General features: G+C 43.0%; 1 protein-coding gene across 8 annotated transcripts in view; it reads left to right on the top strand.

The window, feature by feature from the left end:
• The window catches only part of RBM33 (RNA binding motif protein 33), a 136,573-nt gene extending 118,463 nt beyond the window's left edge, over nucleotides 1–18,110 (top strand). For 4 of the 8 annotated variants that reach the window (XM_053260043.1, XM_053260038.1, XM_053260044.1 and 1 more), the window contains 3 exons: nucleotides 1,333–1,399; nucleotides 8,501–8,589; nucleotides 9,865–18,110. In XM_053260043.1, the coding sequence (XP_053116018.1) occupies nucleotides 1,333–1,399; nucleotides 8,501–8,589; nucleotides 9,865–9,913 (205 nt within the window). In that variant the 3' untranslated portion in view covers nucleotides 9,914–18,110. Of the gene's footprint in view, nucleotides 1–1,332; nucleotides 3,619–8,500; nucleotides 8,590–9,864 lie in introns of those variants that run through there. The other 4 variants (XM_053260047.1, XM_053260040.1, XM_053260042.1 and 1 more) reach the window with 3 other exon arrangements.
• The last annotated feature ends 669 nt before the right edge of the window (nucleotides 18,111–18,779 follow it).

The following is an 18,779-nucleotide window of genomic DNA, read 5'->3' as shown; positions in this document are numbered from 1 at the left end:
ATTTCCTAGTGAAGATTGATTCACATTCCTTTGCTACTGTGAGTTTTGATTCCAAAAATGTCTGTTTGGGTTTTTGCTCGGAGTAATTGTTGCCACCGACAGTAAGGTCACTGAAAACAAAATTTTCAAACTGATCATGTAAACCACTTGGACCACCTCAACTGGCTTGTACACAGCACTGTCAGACGTGCAGTGCATAGTCATTCTAGCGAGTCACCATTGCTGGTGAAAGCTGCACTGGTGGTAATAATATAGTGAATGCAAAGGGAAATGCAAGCCTTTATAAAAGGGAAAGCTGTCCTTCAGGGAGAATGAGAAGGAAAGGCAAGTGAAAGTGCAAACAGACAGGCGGGAATGACCAAACTTCCACTGAGAATGAATTGTACAAACACAGTGCCTTCATAAATTTGAATTTCAGCGAAAGCATTGTAAAAAGTGTTTAGCACAAAACGCTCAAGACTGAACTATGAAAACTAACTATTCTAAGATCGATCCAAACATAGCAGTGCTGATGCCATTTGGAACTTCAGCAAGGGCAACTCAGAAGCGACAAGTAATTTGTGATAGAAACGAGAGAGTGTAAAGATCAGGATTTGGAAGGAACTGTGGACCAGAGCTGAAGCCTTACTTAGCTGAGGCGCTGGGAAGCCATTGGTCCACAGGGCAGGCAGGCTGCATGTTGAGTGGCAGGCCAGGTCCCATCCTTGGCTGTTCCTCCCATCAGCAGCCCCAGTGGATGAGAGTGGTCCTTCTTGTCCTGAGAGCAGGCTGGGTTGCACCACTTAAGCTGATGCCGCTGTGATTTGGAGGGGGAAATGCATGGGAACAGCTTTCATCCAAACTAAGGCAGCGTCTTTCACAGTTTCTCTGGCCCCATTCAGGTGTTAGAAGAAGATGAGCCAGAAGTCCTGCCTAGCACATCAGTCACTCACCCCCACCCCCCGCACAGGACAGTCATGCTTGCAGTCATGCCTGAAGCGGTCAAGGCTGTATGCATGATGTCGGGCACCTGAACCTCCCGGTCATTGAAGCATCTGCCCTAACCTGCACCGCTTCAGACAAAGGCTGCCGATGTGACTGACGCACACAGGGCGGGTGAATGATTGACACTCCTGGTGGGACTTTGGCCTCATTTTCAGAGGCTGTACACGAGTGCAGCCTCCTCTTGTTATGTCTGGATGGGTCTTCTGTTTCAAAAGGAAGCTTGGCTTACCCATTTAATCCAGAATATTATTAGCTTTGTGTCCCCCAAGAGTATTATAGAATGTTCTGAGAAATGGTGCCCTAGCTAAACAGAGCTTTCTTCTTTTTCCCCCCAATTGACCATCACAGGAGTCTGGAGGCTAAAGCAATGGGAGAATGTCCTGCAGTAGTTGAGAAAGAGAGACCTAACTTGGTGGTGAGAATCAGTTATTAGCACCAGGGCCGAAGAAAGTTCAGGAGAGAGGGGAGAGCGCCAGTTGACAGAGGAGGAGCAGGAGGAGGAGTTGCTGCTGCATGTCGCCGACAGGGGGACGTCCTCACGTGCCACTTGGGTTGACCTGATTGGACCTTCCGTGGCAGCGTGAGGGAGCAGAAGAAATTCTTCACTGTTAGTGTCCTGGGAGATGAAATCCCAGTTGAGCTGCTTTTGGTTAAATGCAAATTGTTTCTGTTCTTATAAAAGTTCTGTTAACTCAGTGTACGATGGCTCATGCTTTGTAAACACCAATGATGGGGCAAAAACCGAGCAGATTGAAAGGTGTTCTTGTTGGTCAAAAGGGAGAGCGGTTCAGCCTGCAACAGGGCAAGGGTGTGTGTGGTGGAGAGCACAGGTCTTTAGCAACATCTTGCCCACTTCCGCATTCTGGGAGCTAGAACTGAGGCGCTCTGTCACACTGATGTTGTGATGCTGCCAGGTACAATGTTTGTTTACACCATATCCTGTTCTTTAAAATTAAGATTAAAAAGTGCTCCTGATGAAAGTGGAGCCTAGCCAGACTGGTTCTGACTAGCCCTGTTAAGATTGTGTTTTTGTTTTTATTTTTTTTAAAGGAAAAGTTGAAACTCTAAGCCAGGGTTTCCAAAATAAAGGGCTGGAGAGAAGAAAGCCTAAAAGTCAGAATAAAATAGTGTTCAGTTTGTTCTGTACTTGCTATGGAAGAAATTTTTTTAAATGAGATCTCATGCTAACCTTCAGAGGCTTTGTGCTTTTTTATTTGCATATTCAGATTTAAAGGTGAGTTTCCTGGCCCATATTTGTCAAACGGAATGCTTAAACGTTGAAGGGAAAAAACCCACAACCTGAAAAGATGGCACGCATTGGTCTGTGCAGGCCAGTAATCTATTTGGAGACTGTTGCATTCTAAGTTTAATTTTTTAATTATTATATCTAAGGTCTGGTTCACAGGATCACTGTTAATGTTTATGTTATGGGTCCCTTTGAAAATGTGTGACTAAATCTTTCGGAGTCAAAATCACCGCTACATGTATTCATGGAAAAACGTGTTGCATGTGGAATTGCACCTTCACGGCATTTCCAAAGTATCCAAGCAGAAGCCAACATGACTTGTGGTGGAAATCTTAGCTGGTAACTTGGCTTTCAGGGCCACTTTGCAAGATAGAGGTAATGAAGCAGTGGGAAAATATACATTTCTGTATTGTAAGAAAAGCTGAGATAAACCTTCAGTGACCAGCTTCAGGGTGGGGGTGTTGTCAAAGTTATGGGAGAGCAGCTTCAAATGGGGGGGAGGGCGGCAGAATGCGTAGGAAGTGCCCTGTGCTCCTTGCTCCTTTTCAACATAGGACTCATCTGAACAATCTGCCTGTAAGATGCACCGTGTTTTCCTCCATAGGAAGCTTTTGTATATTTCCAGGTAGGGGATTTTCAGTAATTCAAAGAAAGGGCCAAAGTGCCGGTTTGTAAGACATGGTCTGGCCTACTCATACATCTTCAGATCTTGTTGCAAAATTGTAATTGGCAAACCACTCTTCATATTCATAACATTCATCTCCAGCTATCTTCCTTGTCACATTCCTGTGTACAAACACGAGCACAAGGAAATTCATTGAATGAATTCACTCAGACTTAACTGTGTTGCAGTTTTCTTCTGAATTGTCATTTTCACTGCTAGAATGGATGAAAGCACTGCCTCATCAGTTGGCCTGCAACTGTTTGGCATTCAACTGATCTGAAAGAGAATTTTCCATATCAGAACTGTTGGTGGCAGTTCACAGATCTTTCAAGTGGCCAATTAATCACTGAAACCTAGTTTCAGGAACTATTCCTTAATCATGGATGACTGCAATGTCTGCAGCGAGGTTTAGGGCCCAACAACTATTTGTGTACTTTAAAAAGCTAACTATAAAGAAAGGTACAGTGCGGACATTTCATTAGTCTTGTGTTCATGTTCTCATTGCCACCGAGCAGCACACTAAGAATTATGTTGTATGATTAATATCACCACTAAAAGAAAATGTTATGTTTGTGTATAAGGCATTGTTCAAGTAATGTGAGCCCCGAGAGGGGGAGATCTTGGTAGTTCGTTTTACACCAAAACATTTGTGTAAAGTTGCTCTATTACTTTATGAACCACAGTTTGTTTCTTGCAATAAAAATCTAATAAATGAGTACTTTTACGGCCCAGCCTGAAGGTCAATTAAATTAACAATAGACTTTCCCTCTCTTTTTGAGAGGAGTTTGAGTTGTTCAGTTGAGTTTGGAGTTAGGTTGATGGTTCTGTTCTGGAAGCCAAGGGGAGAGAGCAGCCAGAATGACTGGAGAGAGTCTGTCTCTCTCTCTCCCTCCCTTCCCCCTTTACAGTGGGACTGAGAGGGACTGACTTGGAGGCCTGCAGAGTGTAGGTGCTTCCAGTGGCGGCCCATGAACACGCCAATTTGGTGCTTACCAGCGGCCAGGTGAGTGGCGGAGGTGATTCCCCGCCGCAGGGGCTGCTGAGCGGCACGCTGCTTCACCGAACAGCATTTAGGTGCGGCGGGAGCAGAGTTAAGCATCAAATTCATTTACTCTTCAAGGTGCCTCCCGCCATCCCCTCAGCGGCCCGTTCATGGGCCACCACTGGGTGCTTCAAGAGAGATCTGCAAAGGTACCTTAGTAATAGAGAAAGTATCTGAATTACTACACTTGATCTTAGCCAAAAGGCCGAGAAGTTGGTTAAGCTGTTCTCTTAGAGTTTTGTGTGACTGACTCATCAAAGCTGATCCTAATTGCCTGCCTTAAACTTTTTATTTTCTGATCCGTTAGCCAGATTTCTTCAAATCATTATTTAATTATCTACATCTTCTGGGTGAAATGCTCTGTGAGGAGAGGTAAACTCTTTGGCACTTGGCTCTTCAAGCCATAGGACCAAGGTGCTGCAAACAATTCCATTTTCTTTCCTAGAGGTTCTTCCAAACTTCTCCAGTTAACTAGTGGGTAGGCTGAGATCCCTATTCTGCCCAGCCCAGGATACTCGAGGGGAGGGTAGATGATCAACCTGCCCCAACTAGAGTAGGTGGTGGCAGGGGACATTACCAGCCTGTAAGACCTCTCCCTTTAGGAACGTAGGAAGCTGCCTTATACTGAGTCAGACCATTGGTCCATCTAGCTCAGTATTGTCTACACAGACTGGCAGCACCTTTCCCAAGGTTTCAGGCAGGAATCTCTCTCAAACCTATCTTGAAGATACCAGGGAGGGAACTTGGAACCCTCTGCATCCAAGCATGCAGGTGCTCTTCCCAGAGTGGCCAAACACAGACTGGACCGCTCTCAGGTCATCCTAATAGTGCTGTGGTGGCCACGATGGCCTTGGTTCCTGACTCTGAGGAGACTGGCGAAGTTGTGGGTGCAACTTCCGACTCATCCAGACCGGTTGTCTCAGGACCGGGGCAAGACCCTATACCCTGGGGTGCAGTCCCTCCACCTGACTGCATGGAGGGTCAGTCCTTCCTGCCACCTGAACTGATGGACATACTAGTGGCAGCCAAAAAGCCCTCCACTAGAAAGTCCTATGGACATAAATGGACTAGGTTCTGTGCTTTTTTGACTATGAGGGTTTTGATGCAGCTAATCCTTCTGTAGCCGATATCTGTGCCTATTTGAGGTCCTTGAAGGAGACTGGCCTCAGGTTGTCCTCTCTCAAAGTGTATCTGGCTGCTAAAGTTGCCAAATCCCCTGCGGGTCAACCTTCCTGGTTTAAGGTCCCCTTGGTTAAGACTTTCCTTAAAGACCTCTCCCATGTGTTCCTAGATGACCCCATAATGGCACCAGCCTGGGATTTGCCAGTTATACTGGCAGGATTGATGTGGCCACCCTTTGAGCCTTTGGCCTCGGTGGACCCGCGGCTGCTCTCCTGGAAAGTGGCCTTTTTGGCTGCAATAACCTCCGCCATGAGGGTTCGTGAATTGCGGGCCCTCCGGGATGACCCTCCTTACTTACAATTCCATAAGGATAAAGTGGTCATCTGGCCAGATAGCCAATTTCTGCCCAAGGTGGTGTCGGTCTTTCACCACTCCACGGCCCTTCCTCTCTCAGTATTCTTTCAAAACCCTGCCTCAGATGTAGAACGTAGGTTACATTATCTAGATGTGAGGAGGGTTTTGTTCTTTTATGTCCAGCGGTCAGCTGAGTGGTGGAGGACGCCCTCTCTTTTTGTTCTGTATGACGGGCCCTGTAAAGGGTTACAGGTTTTGGGCCAGTCCATTGTCACGGTGGCTAGTCTCTACCATTGAACTTTGTTACCAACTGGCTCATAAAGAACTGCCAGCCACGGTTAAGGCACATTCAGTGTGTTCATTGGCTACCTCCGTGGCTTTTGATAGGTCTGCTTGCTGTGATTCAGGAGGTGGAAATGTTAATAAAGTGCTGTTTGTTTCACTGTTGCCTTGTCACTTCCTCCTCCTTGGGTGTTTGCTTGTTATGTGCCCATTGGTGTAAACACAGAGACCATGTTGAAGAATAACAGGTTACTCACCTGTAACATTGGTTCTTCTAGTGGTCATCTGTAGTTTTACACGCCCTCCCATCCTCCCCGCTAGTTTCCTGAAGTTGGACTCCATGACTGAGGAGATGAGGAGCAGTGCAGCCAAATATAGCAGCTGGGGGCGGGGTTCCCACCTAAAGCAGGAAAATTGAGCTTGTTAGATTCCGACGTGGACTCTGCACAGGCGCAGAGTCCATTGGTGTAAAACTACAGATGAGCACTAGAAGAACCAACATTACAGGTGAGTAACCTGTCATTCTAGGGCCATTTTCACAATGTTTTTTCTTTACTTTACTTTTACTTTATCTTTATCTTTTTATCTTTTTCTTTCTTTCTTTCTTTCTTTCTTTCTTTAGGTTCCCTCTGGGAACCTAATCTCCACGATCTCATAGACATAATGATTCAGTATTTGCGATTTCATTATCTGCAGTAGTTGCACAGAATGGAACCACACACACACACACACACACACACACACACACCCCCGTGACTACTGAGATTCTCCTGTAATTAGTACATTGTAATAATAGTTATGTAAAATAGAAACTTGTTAGATGAAAATGGGGCTTGCCATACAAGATGAGATAGCTCAGAATGGAAAACTGGCAAGATTCTGCAAGAGCCCTTGGCACTGAAGGATGGAGAACAGATTTCTAGGATGACATCTGAATCTATGGAGATTGGTCTCTTTAAAAAAAAAAATTGTATACTCCACCTATTTATCAAACAATCCAAGACACTTTACAAGACAGAACTTAAGACAATCTTAAAATGACCATGAAACAATAGAAAATTACTGGATACAATGCAGCGGAGAAAAACAGAAACTACATAATATGCACTATATTAATATAGCCAAGCATTAAAGGCCAACTGAAGCAGCTTAGGAGATATTTCTTGAAGCCCTGGTGGAACGGAGAGGTTTTAAGTGTGTATCTTAATAACAAATAGGGAGGGTTCCGATCAGATTTCCATTGGCAGGGAGTTCCCTAACATGGGGGCTACTACCAAGATGGCCTACTCGATAATAGTGCTAATTATGCTGTAGAAATGTGGTTGAAAACAGAATGAAACCTCTGCTATGGTGTATTTGCCCATGGGATGATTCTCTCGCTTGTTTCCTCCATTGCTTAACCACAGGGAATGAATCTATATTCTTATCTTCTCAAATGCAACCATTCATATGGATGCATCCAGCTATCTTTCACTAAGTAGTCTTCAAAAGTTACCCCATTGATTTGGTTTGGTATCATGGAATCAGGGATACTGCTATAATATGCAAGTGTACAAACTATGTTTAGGTGCATGAAGGAAGCAACCGATGAGGAATTGACTATTTTGTCCACTTCAGGAACAGCAGATAAAAGTGACACTATTGTATATTTTCTTTTCACTAATTAAATACTGTATTGTATAAAATTACTTCTGGGGATGGAATGGTGTGATTCTACCATAATTCTACTCAAAGTAGCTGATTTTCCCTCTAGATTTCAGCAAAGGATGACTTTAGCAACAATGGGACTTTAAATAAAGGCTATGAAAGTACTTCACATTCTTAGAATCCAGCCCTGTGCACAGCTCATAAAACGCATAGATCCTTGGACCCAAATCCAAAGTCCAGTGCTCCTTTCAGGCACTCTGAGTGAGTTCTGGAATTTGTGACAGCTTCAGAAATATCCCTAACATAGCACGAGAAGCTGTTTGAGAGGGAATGTGCATACACACAAGCTGGGGTGTCTGGGTGTGTGGGGGAGTGAGGTTGTCCGGACTGTGATCTTGTACTGAATCCTTTGCCTTGGAGGTGGAGAGCTGGTCTTGCGGCAGCGTGCATAAAGGCCCTTTGCTAAGCAGTGATTGCTTTGGTTTGCATTTGGGTGGGTGACCACATGTGAGCACTGTCTGCTGTAAGATATTCCTCTTAGGGTATGGGGCTGTAGCTCGGTGGTAGAGCATCTGTTTTGCATGCAGAACGTCCCAGGTTCAATCCCTGGTCTCTCCAGGTAGGGCTGGGAGAGACTCCTGCCTGAAACCTTGGAGAAGCCACTGCCAATCTGTGAAGAGTCCAGGGCTGCACAACTTTGGCCCTTCTGCAGGTGTTGGCCTACAATTCCCATTATCCTTGAACTATTGGCTACTGCAGCTGGGGATGATGGGAGTAGTAGTTCAAAAGCAGCTGGAGGGCTGAAGCTGAGCAGCCCTAGTGTAGACAATATGGAGTAGATGGACCAATGGTCTGGCTTGGTATAAGGCAGCTTCCTGTCTACCAGGTGCCTGTGTGTTATCCAACCCTACTTAACATGATCATTCACAACCTGTTTCTGTGCTTGTTAAGTTTGCAGACTGGCCTTAGTCGTTCCACCTTAAACGCTTCAATAGTGGAACGATCATATGAAGATTATATTTCCTGCACCCAGCCCTGATGCTTAAATTCCCTATAAACAGCTTGATTCGTCTTTGCAAAGATGGGAAACTATTTCAAGTTTATGTTCTTTTTATTAAAAAAAGAGAGAGACCGAAAAAACTGTTTTTGTCTTTCATAGAGTTTACAGATGCTTCCTCAACAGCGAAAGGCCATTGCAAAATTTAAAGAGCCAGCAGATGCTTTAAAATTTCAACAAAAGTTTCACAGGTAACTCTCAGTCCATATTTTTGGTGGCTCTTCGTCTTTTTGTTTTGCAAGTTAGTCATTCCAATCAGATGTGTCTCTTCATGCTGATCTTGATTTGTAATTCTATTTTCTGCTTTCTATATGCAAATGGAGAGGCTGTTTTACTTCTCTCCATCAAAGCTGCTAGTATAAGTTTGCAACCCTAAGCCCAGGCTGAACTGAATCTCTGTGGAATCAAAGGCTTTCTGATGTCCTGTGTTTAAAGAGAAAGTGTATCTTTGGAGTGCCAAAGGATAGGATAGATGGATGGCCCCATCCTGCTCTTAATCTGTAAAACTTGGGCAACCATTACATCTGTGTTAGGTCCTTGAAAGAGGAAAGCTAATTTTTGTGACTGTGTGATTTTGAGTAATTTCCCCCCATTCAGATAAACTATAAATATATAATTGCAAGATTAATACCAAATATATCTAGCTTAGAAAGAGAGCATCATCCATTTCCTCTATGACATGTTTCAGCAGGGTTATTTTTATCAGTAATGATGGGATTATTTGATTAAGCCAGTAGGTACCCACCCCAAGATTATCCTCCATTGTCCTATTTTTCCACTGAGAGGTTTTTAATAGTACAAGTATATTATGTGGAATGAGCCTGGCTTTCATTGTTGTGTGAATCTTTTTCCTTTGTAGTATACCTTGTGGGAAGTAAGTGCAACATAATGCCGAGTTAATATTTTCCCAATATGTAATTTTGAGTATCGATCTTGAAAAAACCTTTTGTATAATAGGGGATGTTCTGGTTAAGCTGGCCGTTTCAAAAAACTTAGAATGCCAGTTTTCATACTACTTGATTAATCTTATCCCTTCTCTTCCTTCCCCAAACCTTGCAGCAAATGTGTAAGTTTTTACCACATATCAAAAACATTCTGGACTCAGTTCAGCCAATCCCCTGTATCGAGACCTGTCTGCCTCCTTGAGAGAGGAGAACTGTTTAACTTAGACTTTTGGCAGATACGTGAGACAAGGAAGGTTCCTTAGCATTCAGATGGCGTCAGTTTTGGTGCCATTTGTATGTATGTGCCTTGATTTGGCACCCACAGATCCCCCGGCCCTCTGGCGAGCAGGACACCCAGCACGACACAGATCTCCTCAGAGGCCTCATTTCCACTGCCACTTTTGAGGGAAAGGATCTGAGGAGAGAGCGGGATTGGTGGCTGCTGCAAATAATGGCTGGCTAGTGAGCGAAACTAAATTTGTGGATCCCTCACCTTGACCCTTGTGTTTAACCTTTTTGCAGGCATATGATCGATTTGTCCCACATCAACGTGGCACTTATCATGGAGTGACCTGCTGAACACGATGGATCATTACGCTCCAGGTCACAGGCAATGGAGGAAGTCACAAGGCCAGGATCTCCCTGTGATCTCCGAGGCCAAAGTTGCAGTATCCCTTTAAAACTTCAGACTGCTCTGTGACACTACAGTTGGCAACAGCATTGCTGCAAAGGAATGCCGAATTTACATGGAACAAGACATGGCGAGGTCTATTGTCTTGGCTTTCTTATTTCACATTGTCAGTGCATGGAACTGTCGGTCCCATGCACTTGTGTACAAAGGGTGCATACAGATGGAGATGTACTGTGCGATCACAGTGACTCAGATTTCAAAGAACACTAACTCTGAAAAGTTTTTCCCCCCTTGTTTCTTCATAGCAAAGAATATTTGATAATGGTTGCTCTTATCTTCAGGGTCTCAGAATGAGAATGAACCCATATACCCACCTTTTGTAGCTAAGCAGGCAGGTACTTATTAATATGTAGACTGAAACATGAGCTACAGAATTGGTTGGTATTTTGCCAAGGGGCATTGGAGCTCATTCTTGAAAGTTCTTCCTGGTGGGGTGAATGCAATTCAGTCTTTGCAACATGAAGTCCAGCAGATCCTCTCTACCTTCTTTCCTCTCCAACGTTGCTTTGTTGGAATAACTTTGCAATGTCCCCTTCTTGGTGAAACAAGTATCTTTATGTTCGCCCTCCTGGAGTCTTGTAGAGATATGCCTATAATCATTTATTTAGATTGCTTATTGGGTTATCTGCAGGGAGGTGGGAACACAGTGCCATAAATGTTCAGGTTTGTTATAACCCTAGCGTAGTGCACAAAGAAACAAGGTCCATTCCTGTCTGCCTGTGGTTGTGAATTCTACCACTGGTGTTGTCTGCTTCCTATAATCTATGACTTTGATTTGCACCTTTCTCTGGGATTTACTCTGATGATTTGCTCCGACTGCATAATGGCAGAGGCGTTGAATGTGTCCCCCCCTCCAAAGTGAAATTATGAGGACTTTCCCTCCCCTGAGATATGGGACTACTCCAAAAATATGTACAGCCTTTTAGGAAACTTTTATAGTAGTTAAAATGTAAATTCAAGCAGCGTTTTCAAAGGAAAGCATTTTTAAAAAGCTTCTATGCGTCTCGTTTGGATGGGTGGGGGTTCTTCGTTAATAGCTATTAAAAACTGTGATTGTACTAATGGAACTAGGTGCCAGTCTAAATTGTGTTGTCAGTAAGACAGATAAGAATCAGCCATTAGAAAGTGTCTTTCATTATCTTTCTTCATGGTGGCTAAAATTAGCCACTTTGAAAAATACTGTGCTTTACAAGGCCTGTATTTTACGTGAAATTGGGGTGGCAGAGGGTTTTAATGAAAGCAGAGCTTTTAAAACTGAATCCCCCATTAAGAACCTATTGGAATGATCAATTAAGCTATTTGTGTGATGTCTCTTAAAGGCAAAATTGCTTTCTTGTCCCACTGGGAATATTTCCGGATATATTTCAGTAACTGGTGTATATACTACACTAAAAATAGCTATACTGTACTGGTGTAGATACTACACTAAAATACAGATATTTTAAGGTGTTTTTAATTAATAGCTTTTGAACACCATCTTCATCCTTTCGGAGCACCCTGTCTTGAAAATGACCATAGAACCATGCCATGGAGGTGAGTGGTGGTATTATTATAGCCCATTCATTTGTCTATATGAATGGCTAGTCAAGGCAAGCAGAATCTTGATCTATGGTGGATCATTAGCCTTTTGCTCTGATCAGGACTGTTATATAGATTTTATGGCCATCAGAATAAGAACACACACGACTGAACAGTGACGACCTCCAAGTGAGATTTGGGTTCTTCCGCAGCCATTAGGCTGTTAAGATTGTGTTCATCACATTCCTCAAGCAAAGCTTCTCCATAGTGAGTTGGTTGGTCAAAAATGACACCTGGAAAATGGATTGGCCAGCATGGTGGTTGAACTGTGTGCAACATGGGCAAGTTTAAGAACTTGGGTTAAGTAGACTGAGTTTCAAAAGCAGGGGTGTTTGTCAAACAAGGGGTTTTTATGGCTTCTAAATAGTAAGTCCACAGTTCCGCTCTTAGAAAGCCCATTCCTCTGACATCTGCGGGGTGTTTGTTAGCAAGGGTGACATTTTAAGCTGCTAAGAAAATCGTGCCGGTATTTTAAAATGTTGTTTAAAGGTTTTAAACCTTTGTCCATGGAAAGCAGGCCATGGTATGGCACTTGAAATAGGGGTGTGTGCTTTTGTATAGTTTTTGAGTATAGACATATTTGGCGAACTCTGCACATTATAGAGGATGTTGTATGCCATGTGTGTTGTAAGTGTGCATGCATGCTCACACTAGCATCTTGTATGCTCGCCGTTTCATTGTAGGAGCTTTCTTGTTTGGGGGATCTTGTCCTTCCCATAACCAAGAGTATTTATTCTTTCCACAGCTGGGATCAAGAATCCAATGATCTGGGTGGCAGGCACCCAGCTGTTAGGTTGAGCAATCATTAGGATGTTATAATAAAATATCTTAACCAATTTAGTGCTGCCTTAGAACTGGATTTGTTGGCAGGATCACAGTTGTGGCTGTTCTCAATTTGAGGCACCTTCCACTAAAGCAAATATCACAGTAAAAATAGGAGCCCCTGTCCTTTTTGCCCAACACTTCACGGCCCATCACCACTTCCATTTTTGTAGAAGATCTGTTGCAACCATTATCTTGTTCTTTCTGTATCATGGGTTTAAAATACAATGCAAAATGCAGGAACTGCATTTAATGTATTATGTAAATATGGAACTTTTAAACAAGCAATTTCAGAGGCTTATAATTCAGCCACATCAAAGCTGTTTGGTGGGGTGGGAAGGAAGGGGGTTGTGTTGTCTTATGAGAGTTGAATGGAAATGGATCCATACATGTTCATTTTTTTGTGTAACTCTTCAATTTTTTTTTATAAAGATGCTAGTAAGTCAATACATGTATCCTGACCTGCGTATTATTTGATCATGAAGCTTCAGAAGCTGAACCTTGGTATGGATGTTTTAGCCACTAGATGGAGCCATATTTTTTCGCTTTTAGAGTAACCCTTTAATTTCGCAACACTTTACTTCACTGTTCCTTGCATGTCCTTGGTTGTGGAAAAAGTACAGCACCAAGTTACATGTGATATTATGATTTTCTAGTTGAACATAAAATGGGCAACACAGTTTCTATTTGTCTTTATAGTGTTTTGGTTTTTAGTTTTGGTCTTGGTGGCTTTTTGTAGATTGGGACAAGGGTTGGTCATTTTATTTCATGAAATATGTAGGCCGGTTGGGTGATAGGCTGTGAAATAAGGTCGACTTGCTTCATTTTCACGGTTCATTCTGGTCATCGGAGTTTATTAGTAGTATTTAAATCCTCTTCTTGCTATCAAGAGTTTGTTAAAACATTGAACCTAAAGAAAGAAAAGAATGCCTCTATGCATATATTTCTAATGCCAGGACCTTAACCTAAGCCACGGAAGTAAAAAAGCTGAATGGAGAGTTTAAATTAGCCAGATAATATGGAGTTCCATGTGGCTGCAATCCACAGCCAACGTTGTAACAGACTGAATAGTTCTAAGCAATGTAGCCTCATTGTCTCCCCAAAAGAATTGGCCTCTGGATTGCAGCCTCTGGATATTGCAGTGAATGCTACAAAATATGAGGCAGGACCAGAACACTAAAGAACTAGGGTGAGTTTATATAATTTTTATGGAGACGTCAGCATAAGGTGACATTTCCCCTTCATTCTTCCATGGCTGCTGGCTTATGCATGCCCCCCATGCTGAAATCAGAAGGTGGCCGTGGTCTCTTTCAGTGGCTGAATATTATGGGGTGGTGGTTGTTTTCTTGTTACCCAAGGCAACCACAGAACGACGAAATGGAAATGTCACCTTGTGGTAATACTTTTCCCTATGATAGTACAAGCTTAGCCTTTTAATTTTTCCTTCCTGTGGCTTTTAAAACTCTTCTTCAATCTTTCTGCTGCTTAAAGGAACTTAAGTAGTTTCACAATCTGAGTTAGTATGAAAGCTTTAGGTGGCACTAGAAAAAAGGATTTCCTATTACCCATAGGATGTGTACTAGCTATTAGCCCAGTAGTGGATATTTTAATTCTTCTCTGCTCCAGATTGCACAATCTAGATCTGCCCAACGTTAACTGATCTCTCCCAAGAACCTTTTCTGTATACTCATTATTAGGGAAAATAACAGTGTGTGTTTCCATTTCTCTGACTTTTCTGGATAAACTCTAGATGCCTGGCTTATCTTAATTCCATAGATATGATATTAGCGTTTCCATTGTTGTCCTGTTACATCCTCACATACTTACTGATGGGCAATACTCCTGGTTTTTGGTGGTGGGGGTGTGTGTGAGTGTGTGTGTGTATGTGTGTGTTTCTTTGATCAGCTGCCTATAAACTCTCTCCCTGTCTTCTAAACTTTACTTTGCAGCAGTAGCATTGGACAAAGCTAAGGGAGAATAAGTGGTGCGAGAGGGTGCAGTTTGTTTTTAAAGAAGCATAGAACAACTAGACGCTCATCTCCTTGGGATTTTCTTGTAGAATATTCCCTTAGCATCATTAAATTTCAAGATGAATTTCAAACGTTTAAATACTAAGAAGTAGTATTGCAGAAGTATTAAATCCTAAGGATTTTGTGTAAGGTTTTTTGTAACCTTTTAGAATTAAAATATATTTAGCAGCCTCTTATCAACATAAGCCTAAGAAGGTCTTATGTGCAGACCACTGATTCACATTGGATCTCATGTATACCATCCTCTGGTATAAATATGGTTGGGAAGGATCATTTGTCTATTGTGATATTCAAAGGAGACATTCCCAATTTTCTTCCTCATCTTTGGTGGTAAGACTTCTTGTTGCGTGATGTAAGCATTTGGGCAAGAAGGTCCTTTCTTAAGCCCATTCCTTGCTTTCCAGCTTTGGGTTGGATGCCACTCTTGCAAAAAGATGGTAGTCTGTTAACACTGATTTTTCAGCAGGTCATTGTTAAAGGTGGTTTAGTGAAAAGCTGGGAAGCGAATTCTTTCAAAGTAATTGGAAATTGAACTGCCCCTAATTTGTGTGTGTGTTTTTCAAATGAGGTATTACAGAAAATTTATCTGTATTTTCAAAAAATAGAGAGACTAACTGTAAAATGGTATTCTATTCAACCGATTGTTTATGCACTTTGTGTTTTTGCTTTATGTAGTAATTTTCTCTCTCCCCTACATCTATGTGCGTAAAAATAAATATTACTTTTGAAATAATCAGATCATTTTCTTTACAGAATTGGGAGACGGACTTAATTCTCACCATCACACCATTCCTTCCAGAGTCTGACTTTGAAATATTTCTTTTCACAGGTGCATCAGAGGCATTAAACTCATTTTCCCCCCACAGCTGACCATCTGCCTGTATATCTTATGCAGTTTTAGCACTGTGTTAACGACATCTTTTCCTAATACCAATTTTTATTTTTTGCTATCCCATTGGCACTTTCTGGTGCACAAAATAGATGAGTTTTTCACTCAACTCTTAAAATCTGGAGAGATAAAGCATCCATTCCGGGGCTGCAAGAGCTTTCATGGGGATTTGCATTTGGCTCCTTCCTGCCCAGAATCTCCATATGCCATTGCAATGCATGGACACACTACTTTCCATGGGAATGGGGTCACCGATAGGTGTGCCAAGTTCATCCCTGGCATCCCCAGGCTGGGACGCACTCCTGCCTGAAACCTTGGAGAGCCAATGTGGAGCCAGTACTGAGCTAGGTGGACCATTGGCCTGACTCAGTATAAGGCCGCTTCCTATGTTCCTCTGCTCCGTATTGCAGCTAAACAGATAGCCTTTGCTCTCCTCTAGTTCAGCAGCTTTCTTATTTATTTATTTATAAATAAATAAATAAATAAATAATATTTATACCCCACCCCTCCAGTTCAATACTGCTCGGGCAGCTTACAACAATAAGATAGACACAGATACAAGCAATAATTTTTTTTAAAGTCAAATTAAATTAGGTTCAAATTAAAATGGGAAATTATAAAAAGCTAAAGAACCTACCAGATATAACAAAATAAAAAGCTTCCTTAAAAAAGGTGTTTTTAAAGATGTTTTTTTAAAAACACTGAGGGGAGGGAGCATGGCGAAGCTCTTCAGGGAGGGTGTTCCAAAGCCAAGTGGCCACAACCGAAAAGGCCCTGTCTCTAGTCCCCGCCAACCAGATCTCTGTTAGTGGCGGGGTCATGAGCAGGGCCTGAGATGATGATCAGAAGGTCCTGGTAGATTCATATGGGTCTCTTATTTAGGAGACACACAAAACTTGAACAGGAAACTTCCCCAGACCCTCTTGGATCTGGGAAATTATTTAGAGGCATAATTGTGCTTGTCCTGTGTGTAGAAAGCAGAATGTGCAGAGTAACTCCACAGAAGGTCAGTAGCAAGACCCTCTCATGTCCCATCCAACCATTCTGTGACCTGCTCCTCCCTGGGTCCTGCTTCCATGGAGCATAGCTTGTATGATGGGGGTGGGTGGGACCTAGGCAGTGTTCCCTCTAAGGCGTGCACATGCTCACAAGTTTTTTTTATGTCCGCTCAGTTAATTTTAGATCCTGCTCCAGTTGAATCAGGAGGGCCCCATTCGGAATGCACATGCGCACCCACTGCCTTGATACTGCCGCCCAGAACAAAACGCATTTCGCACGTAGAGGAAAAAGATTAGAAGGAACACTGGACGTAGGCAATACTTGAATTATGAGGGGGAAAGGCGGGGGGGGGCCTTAATAAAAATCCACATGCCCACTCCCTAACTTTCCCCCAGTTTAGCCCAACTATCCTCCCAATAGCCTCTTAGCAGCAGCAGCCAAGGGAGTTGCTACAAAAGGTAAAGGGTCTGCCTCTGCAGCCCCACCCCTGGTCCTCCAGACATTTGAGCACTGACTAGGGTGAAGAGGACCTCTCTAATGGCTCCCATTCATGGGTCTTGCATGGAAGGGTAGCCCGCAAGGAGACCAAAGGTGGAACATGGGGAGGAATTCTGCTGGCTTCCAGCAGAGCCACTCCACACACCTTGCTCTCGACCCATGGAGCAAAAAGGACCCTGCACCCTTGGGTGTTCTAGTCTCAGGCACTTAATCAGAGATGCACCAATGGCATGTCTCTCCCCCCCCCGCCCCCACTTTCCAGGGGATCCAGGTGTCTCTTTAAATTGTAAACCACCCTGAGCCTTTTCGGAAGGGCGGTATAAAAAATTGAATAAATAAATAAAATAATAATAATTTCCAACCTTTGGCATGGAAGCAAAAATTTGAGCTCCCTGATTCCTGTTGGCTTCAGACCCCATAGCCAGCACCCTAATGACCGAACCACAAGACTCTCCTGCCCCACTGGTCATTGTGCTTCATATCAGTATTTTAGAACAAAAAATGTTCTTTGTAGGATACTTTGCGTATTTGCAAATGCTTGCATTACTCCTTAGGTGGAACTGATACTTTCTCTTTACAGGTTTTCTTTCTCCTCCTTTAGGAATGATGTGTGTCGTGGAGAATGTACCATTAGTAGTTGTTGTTACAGAATTCATTATGTGTACAGGGAAGTGGTACCGTTCCTGTGGCTGTCCCGGGATTGCTAACCTTTTTCTTTCCCTCCTCCTCACTTTTTACAGGCTCTCCCTGAACTCAGTGATAGTCATAGCTCTGTAACACTTGTCGCGTAGCAATAGCACAAACCTGTCCAGTCATGTATTCCTAAATGTGATCCTTCCTAACCTGTAACCTCACGAAATACTGTATGTGTTCGAGTGCGATCAGCAATGCCATTAAAACTTGTACTTCTCTCATCTGGACTGTGAAATGTGTGTGTTGAGAAAAATTCAAGAGATGGCTCAGTCACCCTGCTGACTCCACTGGGGGTCACAGCCCACCTCCTGCTTCCTACCACTTCGGCAATCCCAGTTATTCCCCAGCTTACTTTCTTAAATGTAATCCATGTGCCTTCATGTGCCAAATTCCTTTTGCTTGCCTTAGAAGGTTCCCCTGGAGTCTGTTGACGTGATATGAATGTAAGAATGACTTCTCAGACCTAATCAATGTATACATGTGTGATTCCCAGATTTCAAATGTCATGATACAATTGAAGTTGTCCACTGTAACTGAAGTGTTTAAATAAATAAAAAAAAATTTTTAAGCCGCTTTGTCTTTTGGTGTTCTCCAATACACCTTAAAGCCCCGTTTCTCAATTTTAGTGCAGTCCTTTGCAACATGTTAGCTTTTCCTGCCATATTTCAGGGCTCCGGAACAGATTGCCATACTATATATTGGTTTATCTTCACAGCACTGAGATAAAATTTTCCCAATTGAGAGTTATTTGAACCAAACATTGGGCTACATCCTAACCCAAGACTTGATTCACTGCACCACACTTGTCCTGGCCAAGAACTTCTGATCCAACTGTAGGAAATCACCAAGAGCCACATCTGGCATAGACACCGTTAATAGGATCATGGATTTCTTAGACTGGACTATTCAACTACAGTTTGAATTCCCAAAGCCACTGCTGTTTCCTTCTACACAGGCTGCTAAACTGCCAGTGCTTGTGGGGCTAGAGAGTCTTCAATCCCAACGAGGAGTGAGAGGGCAGAAAACTATTAAGCCATCAAAACCGCATGGGGCGCACCATCCAGGTTGGCCGTGTGGCAGCAGTGAGCCAGAAATCCCTGTCCCAGAGATCTGTCGAGAAAACAGGTTTTAGCAAAATTACATCCTCCAAATAATGTGTTTAATGTTACTATTTTATTTCAGTTGCCCAGTTTTGCCCACAATGGTATATTTAGTGGGTGGGATGGGGCAGGGGTAG

Source organism: Hemicordylus capensis, chromosome 6 (genome assembly GCF_027244095.1).
Source record: "Hemicordylus capensis ecotype Gifberg chromosome 6, rHemCap1.1.pri, whole genome shotgun sequence".
Classification (NCBI taxonomy): Eukaryota; Metazoa; Chordata; class Lepidosauria; order Squamata; family Cordylidae; genus Hemicordylus; species Hemicordylus capensis.
This window is presented reverse-complemented; position numbering and strand designations above follow the sequence as displayed.